The sequence below is a fragment of the Sceloporus occidentalis genome, unplaced genomic scaffold, assembly GCF_023333645.1.
Source record: "Sceloporus occidentalis isolate IW3139 unplaced genomic scaffold, rSceOcc1.0.p SCAF_66, whole genome shotgun sequence".
Taxonomy (NCBI): domain Eukaryota; kingdom Metazoa; phylum Chordata; class Lepidosauria; order Squamata; family Phrynosomatidae; genus Sceloporus; species Sceloporus occidentalis.
The window spans coordinates 707,839-725,364 of record NW_028317046.1 but is presented as its reverse complement, the minus strand read 5'-3'; the positions used below and the strand labels follow the sequence as shown (position 1 = coordinate 725,364).

The window sequence follows — 17,526 nt, the reverse complement described above, 5'->3', positions numbered from 1 at the left end:
TATAATTATATAATTCTAAAAATTATAATTTTTATTTTATTATTTGTTTTGCAATTAATAGGAAAATTATTTTTCAAATAACTGAAATCAGCATTCGTTTTAAAATTCTGAACTAGGAATACTCTGACTCTTGTAATGTTCATCGTGAATAAAATGTAAAGTTGAGATTAAGAACAGAGAAAGAGAAAATGTTGCACAGATAGAACTATAGAAACATAGAATTTAACGGCAGATCAGACCCATTCGGTCCATCTAGTCCATCACAGCCGTTTTTCCTGCTTTAAGACTCAGGCCTTAATCATGTCAATGTCTATATCATGCGTGTTTAAGATCAGTTAAACATGTCCCTTACACGTGTACACACTCCTTGGGGTGAACTCCAGGTTCACTGAGCCATAGGGTTCAGGAAGATCCACTGTCAGGCAACTTGGGCTGGAGGATAAAGCTGCACAAGCCAAAGATCCCTGTGGGTAGCCCCAGCTAAAATTCTGGTGACCGCTGCTATACCTCAGAAGATAATACTTTATATAACATAAAAGAAAAGTTGTACAACTCCAGAACATGATTTGTAAAAGAGTGATGAAGCTCTACTCACAAAAGAAAAATCAATCATCCTCTACACATAAGTAAGCCAAATGATGCAAACATAGAACAAGCAATACTTATTTGAGGTCCATCGCTAGCTAATAACATGGTGAGATTACCCCCAGTTACATCTTTTCTTAAGTAAACAAATGACATTTATTACCCAAATGCTTGACATTACATTTATCAATGTTACATATAAGACAATTCTCCAAGTTTAACTTTATATTGTTTATAAACATACTTAATATACGTTTCTCATATTAAGCCCAGAATATTTCATTTACAGTGCAAAGAGCAATAACTTGTTTGAATGTAAAGATTTTTTTTTTAAGGTCCAACGGAAGAGCCCTCTCTAAATCCTAGGAACCAAGGGAAGGAAATACAATACAATATCGATTAAATCACATTCCAGATCATACCCAACGTAACAAAACAAATATCAAGGACTCCCCACTGTGCTCAGTTCCAAAAGGGTACTTTTTACCTGTAGCTGTAATACTAGTCTTGTAACATTTTTACATTTTTATTTATTTTTGCGTGTGTCCCCGTGCATCGTTAAAACAAACAAAACAAAACCAGCTGGAATAAAAAATAGTTTATTTTAAACAAAGTGTACAAAACTAAAAACATCAATAATTCTTAGTGTGCAAAATCAATAAGTATAAAAAAAAACTATGAACATTTTATATTACAAAACCAATCAATATCTTCGTAAATACATTCATCCAAATGTTATATAATTCACTTCAGATTTAATAAACCATTTAAATATTTCTGATACAAAAAATAAAACGTATAAATGTTTTTGTAAACTTCTGGTTAATAGAGAAATAAATCACTTTTGACAGGGGTCACACACACATCATATATATATATATATATATATATATATATATATATATATATATATATATATATATATATATATATATATATATATATATATATATATATATATATATATATATAATGTTGGAGTGGATGACCTGAAATGTTAAGGCTCTTTAATTCCATTACAATAAAAAGTAAAATAGTCAATGGGAAAGATGGGAAGGGTGGGTTTTGGGCTGCTGATCAACCAAGCTTCATAGACAGCATATAGTAACTGATAAATGATATCCAGATCAACAGTGGTTTGTGCTTGGTGGGCACCTACAACAGGATCTGCTTTCCGGCCACACACTTCCCTATTCTTAGTGGTCTGGTAGGGCATGGGGTATCTAGTAGTGTTGAGTAGAGTTGAGTTGCAGCCAACATGGACCTTCTCCTGCTCACCGTAAACAAGGCTTTCTGTTTTTTCGCATTTACAGGGAGAAGGGACAGTTCCCAACTGGTTTACAAACTCAGGTTGAATAAAAATGACTGGAAAGACTGGGTGGTATTAGACAGCTCTTGGACAGCTCTTGGACAGGACTCAGATGTTACAAGGTTGTACAGCGAACATCTAGGTCCAGTGTGTGAAATACACCATGCTTGCCCTCTTTTTAAATTGAACGTTTAAACATTTATGGAAAGAAATGCACAGTAAGACATAATAAAGACCTGTATGAATCACAATCCTTATGAAGACAGTTTCACAGGAGGTTCATACTTGACCTTCACGCAAAATGTCTCCTCGTTTTTATCTTCCTGGTCATTGATGAAAATCAGAATTTCTTCTAAACCGCTGCTCTGGCTTGGGGCAAACCTCAAACCGATCGTGTACGTTTCTCCGACGCCAACCTGGACAAAGGGTTAAAAAGGACCGGCTGTTGAACAGTGTCATGCTTTAATGTCCTCATAAATCACAAGAGTTGAAATAATGTTTCCCTAGATGCTTCCTAAGCTGAAAACAAACACGACTAATGGATCATTTTGCGCTGAGCTTTTGGCAAATTATTTGGAAGACTTTAAACTACAGAATTCCAATCTAAATGTAATCTCCAGATTTTCATCTAGGTGATTCCATTAAGGGATATTGCCACATCTATTTCAATCGAAAATGGGAAATTTAATAAAACATACATAAGAAATCTTGAGCTCGTTAAACTGGTAAACTCTTAAAATGATTGCAACATATTACTTTTTGTCGTTTTACGTAAAATTTTACTTACTTTTAATCTATCTCTTACTATTTTTTTTCTCTTTTACTTTATTTTACTTAATCTCTCAATCTTTCCTTAATGAGTGATTGATTTGGGGGGTTTATATGAGGTTACAGGTCTACTAAAGGGGATATATTTATTTGTATTTTAAGGAATTGTCCCCCTTTTGCTGGTTTTTGTTTTCTCTACCCCCATTGGTGTTTTTCTTGCAAAGATAACAGTAATAAAAAAAAACTATATTACAAAGAAAAAAAATACATCGCCACGTATGGAGTTACAGTATGTGTTTGTGCTTTCAGTTGTTCCGGAAGGGTTTTATTTGATGAGTTTGAAAGTCATTTTCCTTGAACTTCAATTTGCGATCTTCGCTGTGTGCCTTTGAATAATGCACTGCACGGGTAGTAAGAGTAAATTTGGGCGACATATCATCCTTTCCAGCTAGCGTTACAAAATAATGTCATAAAATGTTTAAAAGGAGTAACTAACTACTACAGAATGTGCAGACGTCTGACCTCTCTCTGTCAATTAAAATAAAATACGGTTCTGTTTGCTGTTGTTTAGATAGCCGATGCACGCGGTATACTGAAGCGGAGCTCTACAGACCCTTCTGTAAAGTAGAATGTTTTTCAAAGACTTCAGAACGCAGCCAGAAGCTTCCGTCTGGCAAAACACCAGCCATGAAGAAAATTAATGCAAAATATAAAGAAATTTGCATTCCTGTGAAGTGCGGGTTTCAACTAACGCACATTTAGAGGCAGACGGCAAGATAATATTCCTAAGTAGAAGATGCAGCAGACGCTCAGAAGTCGTCGTCTGCGGCCAGATTTGTTTCGTGAAGGACCAGAACATGTCCATATGGACATATTTTATCGATCCCTGTACATACTGATAAAAATAATCTCTAAACTCCAAGAGAATTAGTAAACGGTCACAAATTACTGTTGGTCTGTGGTCCTAGTACCAGGAATGGAGGCTCCAAATGGGCTTTTTCTTTCAAAAGCAAGGACATTTCTAAGTGACCCCAAACGGTAGTACATACAGTATATATGACATAGTTTGAATGACAATGGATTTACCTGGAAAGTGTTCTCTTTGAATTGTAGGAGATCGGGCCGGTTCGTACGCAGGGAGTATACTTTCTTGGTTTGATAAGGGTTGGTGTACGTAATCCTTTTGTTGCAGCCCTTTTCGCCTCCAGCAGTAAGGGCAATTTCAAAAGCCTTGAAATAAATAATAAAAAGAAGAGATACAGCAGATGAAAGATAAAACATGCAATGTGCAAGAGGTCCTGCCGGATTAGATGTTCGGCGAGACGTTTTATCTATTGCCCCAGTTTGGGGAAGAGAGCCCCGACATGCTGGAGGTTTGGGGACTGTACATGCCCAACACCGGTTTTTTTGCAAAATGGGCATTGTAAATGTTCAACGTAGGCAGAACAGCCACAGAGATAAGAAAAATGGATTTAGCCAAATAAATCTGAAGATGGACCAACATGGAAAAAGTTACATATGTTTTTGGGACCTTACAAGTCCCTTCTTCAGATCTGAAGGGGACATGGTAAGGAAGGTTGAGAAACGGAGACTGGGGTAGAGACAATGGGTCGGGGCAGAGAGGTAGAGACATTGGGACTGGGGCAGGGAATATGGTAGAGGTGGAGAGGGGAAGAGACAATGGAATACGAGGAGAGTGGTAGAGACACTGGGACTGGAGAGAAGAGGAGCTTATATACAGGGAAGCAACACAACGCTAGTATTCTGTACACTTCCAAGTCAATCAATGGTTCATCTGAACAGCAAACCAGAGGCCTTCTACACGTTCTGCTTATGGTTTATACATCTGAGTTTATGTTCTATTTTTCCTGCAATATAAATTGAATTGGCGCCTGACTCCCTAAAATATCACGTTTATATTAAACGTACTTCTTCCTTCATCATCACTCTCTGTCCTGATTCCTGGGTCTATATAAATAAACAAAAGTCACTAATCCTGCTAATTCACACGGACACGCAGTCTGGACATTGTGTTCTTTTTTTTTTTTTTCTCTTTTCCGCAGCTTTTTATGCAAATCGTTAATTAGCGTTATTGATTCTTAAAACGGAATCTACAGCTACATCCCCTCCGCGTTGGGACATCTGTATTATTGTATTCCGACTGTAAATCCATAAAGCGGCTCGGAGAAATTTTGCTGATTGAAAGTTCTGCTGCGAGGGAGATGTTTCTAAGTCGAAGACAAAATGGTTTTTTTAGCGATACCGCAATCGGCTGCCGCAGACGTTTAGTGGTTTGGCATCGTTATACATCGGTACGTCAGTAAAACGTGGGAAATGGCTCTATTAAATTACAGATTTATTTACAAACAAGGTCCATGTTGATATTTCCATCGATGCCAAGGAGGGTTTGTTTTGTTGTAGAATACTTATCAGATTGTTGCCGCATAACATCTGTTTGGCTTCCATTATCTGATCAGGGTTACCTACCCTTTCAAATACTGTTTCTCTCTAATATTTTTTCTTACGCTCACAGCCCTCTAATCCTGCATTCCGAATTAGTTTTTATTTTTTTTTCTTTGCTTCTATGAAGCCTTCACTACTAACAAAAACACAGATCGGCCCCATTTGGACCGTCTAGTCTGCCCTTTTTCCAGCTTTAAAGACTCAAACCTTAATCAGTCGCTGGTCTCGTCTTAGATTCAGGAGCCGTATGTCTATCCCGCGCATGTTTAAATCCCCTCACTGTATTACCCTCTACCACTTTTGCTTTGAGGCTGTTCCATCTATCTACCACCCTCTCAAGGAAACTGTAGACAGGAAATGATTTACTTTGGTTTTATCCATTTTTTTGGGTTTAAATATTCTATCACCACGGAATGCCTGCTTGGACGCACAACCTGCAATGTCAGAGGTTAACCCTTACTGCCTCCGGAAGAGTTTTAATATTTTTCCAGATGTCTTACCTTAGAAATGATGGGATTTCTGCAAGACAAGCAAACCAGCCACGACGCTACAAGCTGGTGCTGATCCACATCCACTAAATTGAGGTAAGTAAATTTACTGCCCGCCTTGGACGGACAGACGCTTATGTGGAGATCTTGTATTCCGTTCGGAGGCAGTACGAATACGCTGTCCGGATCGACCTGGAAGAGAAAGACGGTCGGGTTAAAAGGGGGGCATCCTTGGTAGAACAGGACTGGCTGTAAGGTGCTTATATATATATATATATATATATATATATATATATTATATTATATATACACACATACATAGACTGTAGATTATCTTATTAAAAACAATTTATTTGCAGGCCAATTGGCTACCAAAAAGTTCTAGAAGACTTTAAGATAATGGCTTTTTCTTGATTGTTTTAACATAAATATGATATTCTGCAACAGCTGATGCTCTGGTGATTCATGTAACATTTGGGGGCTTATTTTAACATCTTACGTAATATATATCGCTACCCTGTTTCATATTTTGTTTTAATGATAATTTCCAATTCGGCTACAGCTTGCAGATAAAATGAAGACCATTTATTATTTTCTTTATTACCCCCTGGCTTTGACAAGATGAAATCCAAGCGTATTCACTTCTAAAGCAGCTGGCGATACCCACAAGAACAAGAAGATGACTCTTTTAGAAATTAATAATAAAAAACAGAAGTTCCATAAAAGGAAAAAGGGGCTCTCCCCACGTTCCTCCAATCAGGGGAGAGGGTTTGTTAGGAGGCTCCGCCTTTTCGGGGAAGTGCCTGTATAATAGAGCTGATACCAGGGAGAAGCGGAAGAAGAAAAAAGAAACAAGAACAAAAAGAGGCAAGAAGCGGAGCTGCGGAAACGGAGACCGGGACACGGAAGTGTTTGACGAGAATCTAGGGAAAGGTTCTGAGAGAGTGTGAGAGCCCTCCAGCTACCTTTATAAAGTGAATAAACACTCTCTCTCACTTTCACTGAGTGAAAGTGAGAGAGAGTGCGAGATCATCGAAAGCTGTTATAGATATAATATTAAACCTTCACCTTCAGTTCTTTGGGATGGGAACTGTAAGCCTTCACTTTTCGGATAACTTGTGTTCCTCGCAGAACCAAAGAAAGCCGGGTCGGCTGGCCGGTTACGCAGCTAACATCGACCCTTTTCAGGGAATGCACATAGATCTGCCAAATCTGCAGAGGAGCGGCAAACCACGGGTCTCTGAGGATAAAAAATCTTTACATTAATGATAGCAGTGTGAAAATGTTCTACGTATTCCCTACATTCAAAACAGAACATAAAATGTGTATAAACCGTGTTACTTATTTATTACCTTTGGCGATTTGACGGTGAACTTGGGTGTAAATAGAAATTTCTGAAGTTCTAACAAATTCAGCATCCAAGGATAACACTAGGTTTTTAATGACCATAAGTAAAAAGCCCTGAGGGGATATCTCATAGGATAGTCAACGATGTAATAATTGGGATATGCTGAATAATACGCACGTTACATCACAAGCCTTCGTTTTTCCCCCACATATGACGTTTGGTTCAATAGGCACCCGTCAACTTTAGGGGTTCAGGGGATCAACTGTTCGTCTCTCAATGATGCCTCCTCTCGAACACGTGTTGCCTTAAAAAGTTTGGAAGATGGCACCACCAAAAGCAAAGGAAGCAAATGCCCTCACCTATCATCATGCATAAAAACCCATTTGGACTTCCAGAACACAACCCATTCGTTACACGGAATAAATAATTGGTTTCCATTTGGTTCTCCCCTCCCCACGGCGAACCCGTCAAACATACTTACATGTAAAGAACAACAAATAATTTTTTAATCTGTGGACTCGGCCCTCCAGCTACCTTTATAAATATATCCTGAGGCTCTCCGGGGCCCTGTGTAAAAACGCAGAGAGAAAATACATCTTGAACCATTAGTCTAGAAATAAATTCACGCTATATTTTACAATTAAATTGAATATTGCTATATATTTTCTTATATAATTACGGTCTGAATTTATTTTGAATAAAAAAGAAGAAAAAAATCTGTAAAGCATTTCGACGGCTTAATATTTAGATTTTTTGATTGGCTGACCCAGTTTCGCCAATCACTTAAACCCAAAAGCTACAGAGTGGTTTTTGTATGGAGCACTTGCCACTGATGATGATTAGATGTGTAAGAAGAAGATTAGATACGGGCTGGAAGATAAAGTGTTGTAATTATTCCAGGTGTCACTTTACATTTTGACAGGCGCTAATGGCGAAAGACAAGAAAGGGAATGACTGAACGAGTTTATCCATAGAGTGCAATGTTGTTTCAAAAGAGAAGCGTAGGAATGATGAGCGACTTTGTGATCCCTGTTATTATGGAACGTGTTAGATGTAATTACACGTTAGGACCTTATTCTACGGGAGAGAAGCCACGGATCTGATTGGTGTCAGTTTATATCAATCTACTCTTTGACCTGGGAGGTGTAAGAAAGTATCTCATATTCCTTGAAGGGACAGTCTTTTTTTTTTTTTCCCGCCAATATGACTTCTCAATATGCGGTGATCTGTCGTTCCCCGTGATTTTCTGCAGCGTGTTTCTATGGAAAACGCTCTGCAAGAAGCCTACGCACCACCCCGCTCAGCTTGACTGTCTCGCCATTGTGCCAACAGACTCCACCATGCCAACAGGCGATGAATGCTTTGGAAGGAAGGGCATAAAGGCAGACTCAAGGGACAACATATATATGTATGAAATGTATTCATTAGGAGAGCTTTAGGAGATATGTAAATCCAGTCTGGAAACTATGGTTTGTGAATTGATAATTAACATTTTATTGACCAAACATACCATTTTTTTGGTGTCACAGATGACATTGGGGTCGCTGCAGCGAACGTGAAATTCGGGCTCCCCACCTGGCATCCCAACAGGTGCACCTAAAAAACATTTCTCTTTAGATACGGCTTCACTTTCCTTTTCAATACTGATACAGATGTAATATTTCAAATAAATCAGTTTAATTATTCCTTGATTTATTATTAAAAAAATCCTTGCAGAATTACTAGTATCTCAAAAACTCTTTAGTTATAACTAGATTAAATCAACGAAAACGGCTTTACATTTTTATATGTCATTTATAAGACGAGATTTAAGAAACTTGAATTACATGTAACCGGGACGTTATATATCGCTTTTAGGCTCCTTGCCCTGTGATTTAATTCACTTTTTACTTGGAGTAAAATTATACATTTTAGAGGGCTCGTGAATGGAGCCCAGGCCTTCCTCGCTCTTACAGCTTCTTTAGTTTCATTGCCATTATTCAGATAAATAAATGACGAATGGGTTCTTCTGCATGGTTGTTGGTTCTGGAGCTAGTTAAAAGATTTGATCTGTTACATTGAAGCTTGAAGACCAGCCCCGGACTTGGCCATCGGGCATTCTGGGCATATTCACCCAATCTGCCACTCAAGGAGCGGGTCAGAAGCTGCAGCGCAAGATCAGCGGCTAGGTGCGAGCACTATCCTGCACTTATGTCATAAGGCGGCCTCTGGCATTAAAGTGCCGGAGATGCCTTGTGCTCGCCAGCCCTGTCCAAGACGATATGGTGACATATGATATGGTGATCTGCTTAATTGTGGACACAAAATTTAGTACACAGCCTGGAAGCCTTTGTTTTCAAGGAACGTGATCGGTTCAAGACTACTATCAGATGAGACTACATGAAAACCGTACTTAAAATTAAGTTTCTACAAAAAGTCATATAGGTGCCTCAACTGTATGAAAGGCGTATGAATCAGTTAGAGACTAAGAAGAAAAAAAAAAAGGTAAGAGTTTTTACCTATTATCTTCAAACGTCATTATAACTGTAATAAAAATCAATGTATTCGAACATTTCAACTTCCTAAAGTGACTTCTTTGGCCTCTTACTAGTGTGGAAGGAAAGCGTAAGCACCTGGAAGAGTGTACCACGGGGGCAGCCGAATGGATTTTTTCAGGAAGGTCAGTTCCGGATGATAAAATCGAAACGTCTGATCGATAACGTGAGGTTGAGGTTCGACGTTCACCTGAAGAATCGCTACAGGTTTTCCGTCCGACGTCTTGAAGGAAACCTGGTTATCAGAAACATATTTAGGTGAAAGTGGCCCAGACTCGAGACGGCGAAGGCTTCTGCGGGCGGAAAGATCCAGGTGTTCCTCTGGTGACCAATTACCGCTGTATGTTTAGAACAGATTGTACGCCGAGTGTCAGAAACTTTAAATCCCTTCTCTGGGGACGGCAGCGAGGCTTTCGGGGGGAGAAAACAACGTTCGCTCCGAAGTTTAAGAAGCAAATAAGGAAACAAATTTGGAATGCATTTCCTTCTAATCCTTTTTGAAAACATTTCTCAAACATTTTGCCGATTTCCATTTCAAACGCCGCCATACTCCGGAGAGGCTGCTCGCGTGAAAGAGATGAATTTGATGGGCATTCAAAATATAATCTGACGCTTTCCTCTCGGAGTAAAATATTGCTGACCAAATGAGATTATACATCCGGAAGCGAAGCAAACAGCTGCAGTCACAGAGCGCTAAGGAGCTAATGGCTTGTGGATAATCTCCCCTCACAGATACAACTGATAGATATATAGATAGACAGACAGACAGACAGACAGACAGGGATAGATTGAGAGAGATAGACAAATGAAGAGAGAGAGAAAAAGATAGAAAGATAGAGACAGATAGACAAATGGAGAGATTGAGAGAGACATATAGTTAGAGATAGACACATGAAGAGAGAAAGATAGATAGATAAATAGATGATAGCTAGATGGATAATTAACAAACATCTAAAACCTGACAGTAGAGAAGAAGCGCACGGACCAATGCATCTGCCCCTTTTCTAGCTACCCTAAGACGTGAAACTCGGTACCTGTCCTTTTCTTAAATTCAGGGCTGCCTTATGCCGATCTCGCGCATGCTTCAGATCTCTCACTGGATTAACCTCCATCACTCCTGTGGCTATTCCACGCACCAACCACCTCCTCGGAGAACAAACGCATTCTTTCATCATATCCAAGCGTGCGATAACATTCACACTGATGAAAAGTATCTGATGTGCGACTGGGTTATAAACTCCTTCCAGCGAGGCCCTCCTCACATTATGTTATGCACTACCTGTTATGTCCCGTTTAAATAAATGTGAGGATTTTACCTTAATTTTGCGGGACGACATTGCGTTTGGATCGTACTGGGACGTTCTCTGTGATTCCCTCTGCAGGCCGCCGACACCCGGACCCGGCTGTAACGAGCATACAACATGCTTTAAAACATTAATGGAACTTGCTCAAGGGAATATATTTTCTTGAATGGGTCTTAAATGTCACGCACCCGTGCTACGGTTACGTGATGCACACAGAAAGCCTGGTATCTGAATGGGACATAGACAGTCTCCTTGGGGCGCAGAAAGAGTCGCGGATTTGTGAAGTTTTGCTCAGTATGAAACATATTCTCTTCTAAGGGTGTTGATGTATTTGTTAAACCTTTAAAATATTTCCACTCCTTTGTATCCACAATAACTCTATAAAAAAAAAAGATAAAGATGATGAGACAAAAAATATACCAATCTCAAAGTGTCAACCTTGCCAATACGGTCACTATAGATGCATGGCTGTAACTTGGCCCTGGGGAAAGCATAAGGATGGGTAGTTATACCAATGGAGCGTCACTCAGCACGGAGAGAGAGAAAAGAGAGAGAAAGATAAAACGAGAGAGAGAAAGAAAGAGAAAGAGAGGGAGAGAAAGAGAGAGAGAGAGAGAAAGAGAGAGAAAGAGAGAACAACTTTTATGAACTGGGCAAAAAGTGTATTTCAGGAAAAACAGACGGCAAAACATGCAGAACATAAAAAGAAGAAGAAGAGGAAAGAGCGATTACACATCTTTCAAAGATAATTGAGGACAAACAGAGTCTTACCGGAGGTCGGTGTTATCAATCTCTATGGTTACTGTGTGCTGGGTGTTGTAGGGGTTTTTAAGTTGAAACTCGAAGAATTCTGCAGCGCCCAGCGTAGCGTAGACGGTGTAATTTGAGGTAATGGCCTGATTCAGCATACTGGAGATACAGTCTGCCTTGGTGCGCTCTCTGTATGCTTCGATAATCTGCAGATCTCTAGAGTGCTGAGTGCGCTCCTCGTGTCGAGTCTAAAAAACAAAAAAAGAGAAGAAACAGCACAATATCTCTGTTTTTATTGCTTCACCAGCCCCCCAAAAAGTGCACTTTCTAAATTCGGAAAACTAAAAAAAAACAACATACAGATGTGTTTTAGTTTAGAGGTCACGAGATGAGCTCCTATATTATTTACCCCCGAGCACGTTACTTCCGCTTTCGTGAAGAGGGCATCCCTAGCATTTGAACTTACTGGGCAGAACTAGAACCCGTTTTATATCAGAAAAAAACATTGATATTCATAACAGAACGTCATAGATTAGAACTGAAATACAGAATATAATTAGCATAATGTATGTTTTTGGGGATTTTTATTAGCTGCCTATTTCTTCATTCTGTTTAACTGCCATTCATTTCACAAAGACTGATGTGCAATGGGGAGCGGGGGTTCTAGACTCCATATCTTAGTCGGCGTCCGCTTTTGTTTCTTCCGCTGCTAAGTTCTCATTTTTTTCTTACTCGTGCAGCGGCTTCATTTATAAACAGCTTCGGAACAAGTCACCGGGTCCTGGGAGCCGATCTGCCACAATCTATTTCTCTGCCGAGAGTATATTTACTGTAACAAGCTCTGAAACGCGTTACTCCTGCCAGCTTTCAACTAATATAGACCTTGACAACTGTATAAAGAGGAGAAGGGCCACCCGATGCGTGCCGATACATAACGCTAAACAAAGGGCGAAAAATAAACTAAATGTCCAATGGATTAACCCAATTCCTTTATTATTCGGTCTAGGTGGTTTTTTTTGTCTTCTTCTGGATAGTATGGGTTTGTGGAATGGCTGAAATTGATGGACTATATGTTCAACCTATAAACTATGTAACTATGTTAGAAATTTAGTGAAAATTAGTATCTGCACATAGACATTTTTGATTATGTTATGTGCCTGTACAGTAAAGCCGGCCTTCTGCCCGATTAAGCTTGACGTCTCTGATCTCGTTGATGGTGATTTCTCCCGGGCCCGCAGCATCCACCCCATTGATTCCCCAATGATTCAAAGGGGGTTAAGCTGCAAAAAACATCTAAAACGCATATTCATGAAATAGTGATTAGCTCAGTTTTATATATCTGAGAGCTCTAGTTTAATTCTCCCAACGTCCAACAGTTTTTTTATTCCAATATAAAGAAAACATTGTTTTGGTTTTTTTTTAACATAAAAGCATGTTAATAGCAGGCTTTCTTACCAAAATGAGTGCTTTTCTCGAGTTAACGTTCTCTTGGGACTCGAGCTGTCTCACTGCCATCATCCTCTCAATCTTGCGTCTCTGTGTGGCGTCCGTCTCGCTGCTCGGGTTCTGATACGCAATGCTGAGCTCTTTCATGCGGCTGAAGAGCATGGCTGCCAATTCACTGTCTAAGTCAGCCAACTTCTGAGCCTGCGAGATATTCTTCCCTGCTTAAAACAGAAGCGTTTCAGTAAACCGTCTGCTAAGTTTAAGCCTCAAAGGATCGGCCTTACAGATAAATGCATAACTTCTAAGCGGTGTGGCGGTAGCTTCAAAGGGAAGCCACCTCGGCTAAGAATCGAGGACAATCTTCACCTTTCCCCAACGCATTGTCCTCCTATTGCTAAGATCTGTGTAGGAGTTTAGGTTCTAAACAAACTGATTATTAAGAATGCGCACTATTACTGTAATAGATATACTCTATATAGGTGTAGATAACAAACTGCCTCGGGGCAGCTTCATTTTTCTGTGCTGTCTCCATCTGCCTGAGGCAACCTTGCAAACAGGGGAATGCTTCCCTAGCAGAGCAGCCTGTATGATGTCAAAATGCCACATTAAATCCTATAAGAAAATAATGAGCCTCATTAAACGGGGAGGAAAGACAGGGCAGGCTGGGTCAGGGTAGGGAATTCGGCAGCAGAGAAAGGAGAGGTGTGAGAGGGGTTGGGATGTGGACTGGGGGATCCGAATCAGACAGGGAAAAGGGATAGATATATCCCGAGACAAGAACAAATGGTGATTACTTTTTAGTCTTAATAGCAGGGAAAATGGGCAGACTAGACGGGGCCGGACGGTTCTTATCAGCCGGCAAATTCTATGTTTCTATATAATAGGAGCACGGGAGAAACATGCTTACAAAGTGGTGGAAAATGTGTTGCTCGGCAGTTTTACCCCAACAGCAAATAAAAACACGCTGTGCTGGATAATACGGTCCCTTACAACCAATATCTCCTAAGCAACTACAATGAATTAAAAAGAATAAAAGAATGATAAGTAGTTGCCACTTGTAAGGAAAGATAATCAGTCTAGAACAGGGGTGGGCAATTAATTTTCCCATGGGGCCACATGAGAAATTGGAATGGTTTTAGAGGGCCAGACCTCTACAAACTACAAACTCCGAAGCCTTGTCCATTTTGTTAACTTATGTGCTGTTTAATAAAGTTATTCAAGCCTACGTCATTGGTAGAGGTGCTTGAATAAGTAAGGCCTGAATAACTATTAGCACAGCACAGAAGTGAACAAAATGAACAAGGCTTCGGAGTGCATACCGTATTTTTCGCTCTATAAGACGCACCTGCTGATAAGACGCACCTAGATTTTAGAGGAGAAAAAAAAGGAAAAAATATTTTGAGCTAAAAAATGGGCTAAAATATTTATTACAATAACTGAATAAGCTATGAACACAGTAAGACACACGCAGTAAGACACACACAGACACAGTAAGACACACACAGACACAGTAAGACACACACAGACACAGTGAGACACACACAGACACAGTGAGACACACACAGACACAGTAAGACACACACAGACACAGTAAGACACACACAGACACAGTGAGACACACACAGACACAGTGAGACACACACAGACACAGTAAGACACACACAGACACAGTGAGACACACACAGACACAGTAAGACACACACAGACACAGTGAGACACACACAGACACAGTGAGACACACACAGACACAGTAAGACACACACAGACACAGTGAGACACACACAGACACAGTAAGACACACACAGACACAGTAAGACACACACAGACACAGTGAGACACACACAGACACAGTAAGACACACACAGACACAGTAAGACACACACAGACACAGTGAGACACACACAGACACAGTAAGATACACACACACACAGTAAGACACACACACACAAACACAGTAAGACACACACACACAGTAAGACCTCCCTCCCTAACCCCCCTTCTCAGTATCTCCCCTCTAACTCCCTAACCCCCCCTTCTCAGTATCTCCCCTCTAACTCCCTAACCCCCCCTTCTCAGGATCTCCCCCCCGCCCCGGTCACTTACCTTAAACTCCTGTGTTGGAAGCGTGAGGCGTTTGTCTCGGGTGCCGGCGCTTCACTGCTGATCGCCGGCGTCTGACGTCATATGCCGGCGCCCAGCGTAAAGCGCCGGCACCCGAGACAAACGCTTCCAACACAGGAGTTTAAGGTAAGTGACCGGGGCGGGGACACCGGACTCATTGGTGAGTCACCAGGACACTCTTTGCGGGCCGGTCCGAGCTATTCAGCGGGCCGGATGTGGCCCGCGGGCCGTGCTTTGCCCAGGTCTGGTCTAGAAGAACATTTTTCAAAATGTAAATATTTTAGATTTTTGTTTTCTCTTTGTTTACTCACCGCCCAAAGCGTTGTTGGGAAGCAGGCTACCGCCGCGGAAACCACTTCTGCCGTCGTGCGTTGATATGATGCGAGATTTTGAAGGGGGGAGCGACTCTGACCTCTTAAGTTTTTGCTCGGAAAGACGTCCTGTGGATGAGTAAATATATAAAAGACAGGATTAGTGTATGAGTTAATAAATATGTCTCATTCGCTATTTGCCCATTTCTGTGATGTAGAATGAAAACCAAGAGGTTATAGGACAACACACTGGGTTCCCAACCAACTGGAGACGCTGTCTTGCATACAGGTCCACGTAATGAAGGAAAGTAGGCTTCTTAAAAGTTTTACCAAGTTCCAGTTGCGCTCCAACCTCTCCTGATAAGCAGGACTAAGCCAAGCTTTCGACTTGAGTCCATATTGCCTCACCGAGCTCTAATAGCCAGGGTCAACCCAACCATGTAGGCAAAGACTGGCAAGGGGCACCACCATAGAGTCACTGTCTCATGCTACCGGGTAAATGCATGATGGAGTGGGACACCAAAGACATACTTTACCCAAGAGTCTGTCTACTCTAAGATGCCTCTAACAGCTTATAGTCGGCGACTGAAGGGAAAAGTGTGACTCAGTCCTATATATTTATACACCTATGTACCTACTGCTAGTGGCAGGGAACGATCTTGCCGGTACATCTAACACTATTGATTATTCTGCGTATAATTTTTGACTCTATCATTTATAAAACAGCACTAAAATAAAATTAAATGTTCAGTAGCTGAACTATAAAAGACCGTAATGACTCGCCTTAAATTTTAATTTGATTTTATCCCATTGACAGCCTAGCAATTCGTGGCAATAAGCATCCTTGTTATACCTTTCCTATTGTGTGGAAGTCCTACGCTGCTTACAAAATGTTGAATATATTATGACATTTCTGCACAGCATTCTTGAGAATGTTCCCTTTTTTCCGCTTTGATCTGTAAATAAGCCCCCAGTGGCTTAAGAACTCCGAACACTAAAAGCCAGACAACTTCAAAGAATCTAAAAATCATGTTGTCAACAGTCTAGCGCCAGGAACGCCATGAAAAGAGATGCATTTAGTTTTATGTACAAGAGGATGTTTTATACATGTCTGCGATTCAATCCATTACTCTTCTTCTATGAGATCATTTCATTCCTATTTAGGCTGGAATTCAGAAATGTCAAAAAAAAATACAAAAAATACAGATAAAGAATGTTCCTCCTGAAAGTATTCTGAGCTGTCATTATTGTTCACAGTTAAATCACTTTATAGTGATAGATTTTAGCAGCAAATAGCAGAGGTTCCAATATCCTTTCAATAAGAAGAGTGGAAAGGGAGAACAAACCATTAGTAAATGTTATACGAGGGTCAGAGAGTTGGCAAAACTATACAGATGGCAGGATTTGGTATAAGAGATGCAGTAGAAAAAGCTTATCGTATCAAGAAATACGCTTAATTGGTGGGAAATAAGGTGCACACGTGAACATGGTGGCTTACAAGAGTAGGAAAGGGCTACAATGCTTTGTTGTACTGATCGAGCGATACTTAGATGGTGCATACAGATACATTTACTCAAACTTGAAGAGTTGAAGGGGCATGACTGGTTCTACTGGGGATTCCTCATAGTGACCTGGCCAAGCAGGAGGTATTGGCAAGACCAAAGTCAGAACATTAAATGTAGTCAACCACTATGAGAAGCTGAGATCTGAGGGCAGCCTGTTGCTGAACAGGACATGAATGGGCATAATCATGATCTTCGTACATATAATTTACATTTAAGACACTAAATATTAGGAATAGGGGTTTAAGCAGCTTTTGGGTTTTCAGGATGGTGGTGAGGTTCTCGGATTTGTTCCATTCATCGTTAGTGAACAACTCGTGCCAATTCAGGTGCAGCAAGCTTCACTTAGGTCAAGTTCCAGAGTGTCATCCACAATGAAATAATGGGGACTCAACGCAGGTCAACTTGCTGAAGCTCAGAGAATAGGCTAAGATCTCCATCTTACTTACAAGGGATTGTGAAGATCTGCGGGTTACTGAATCCAACCACCATGAGCTGAACAATCTGCCATGGAACAAAACCAAAACACACTGACAT

The 17,526-nt window shown here is 40.4% G+C and overlaps 1 protein-coding gene across 1 annotated transcript in view; it reads right to left on the bottom strand.

The window, feature by feature from the left end:
- Positions 1 to 2,148: 2,148 nt before the first annotated feature.
- LOC149286806 (nephrocystin-4-like) overlaps positions 2,149 to 17,526 on the bottom strand; it is a 95,158-nt gene continuing 79,780 nt past the window's right edge. The window contains exons 25-36 of the mRNA XM_089493639.1: positions 15,428 to 15,556; positions 13,005 to 13,213; positions 11,571 to 11,797; positions 10,988 to 11,177; positions 10,812 to 10,898; positions 9,574 to 9,730; positions 8,472 to 8,557; positions 7,443 to 7,528; positions 6,682 to 6,853; positions 5,626 to 5,805; positions 3,749 to 3,892; positions 2,149 to 2,310 (exon numbers count right to left, since the gene is read on the bottom strand). Of these exons, the coding sequence (XP_089349765.1) occupies positions 2,149 to 2,310; positions 3,749 to 3,892; positions 5,626 to 5,805; positions 6,682 to 6,853; positions 7,443 to 7,528; positions 8,472 to 8,557; positions 9,574 to 9,730; positions 10,812 to 10,898; positions 10,988 to 11,177; positions 11,571 to 11,797; positions 13,005 to 13,213; positions 15,428 to 15,556 (1,829 nt within the window). The remainder of the gene's footprint in view (positions 2,311 to 3,748; positions 3,893 to 5,625; positions 5,806 to 6,681; positions 6,854 to 7,442; positions 7,529 to 8,471; positions 8,558 to 9,573; positions 9,731 to 10,811; positions 10,899 to 10,987; positions 11,178 to 11,570; positions 11,798 to 13,004; positions 13,214 to 15,427; positions 15,557 to 17,526) is intronic.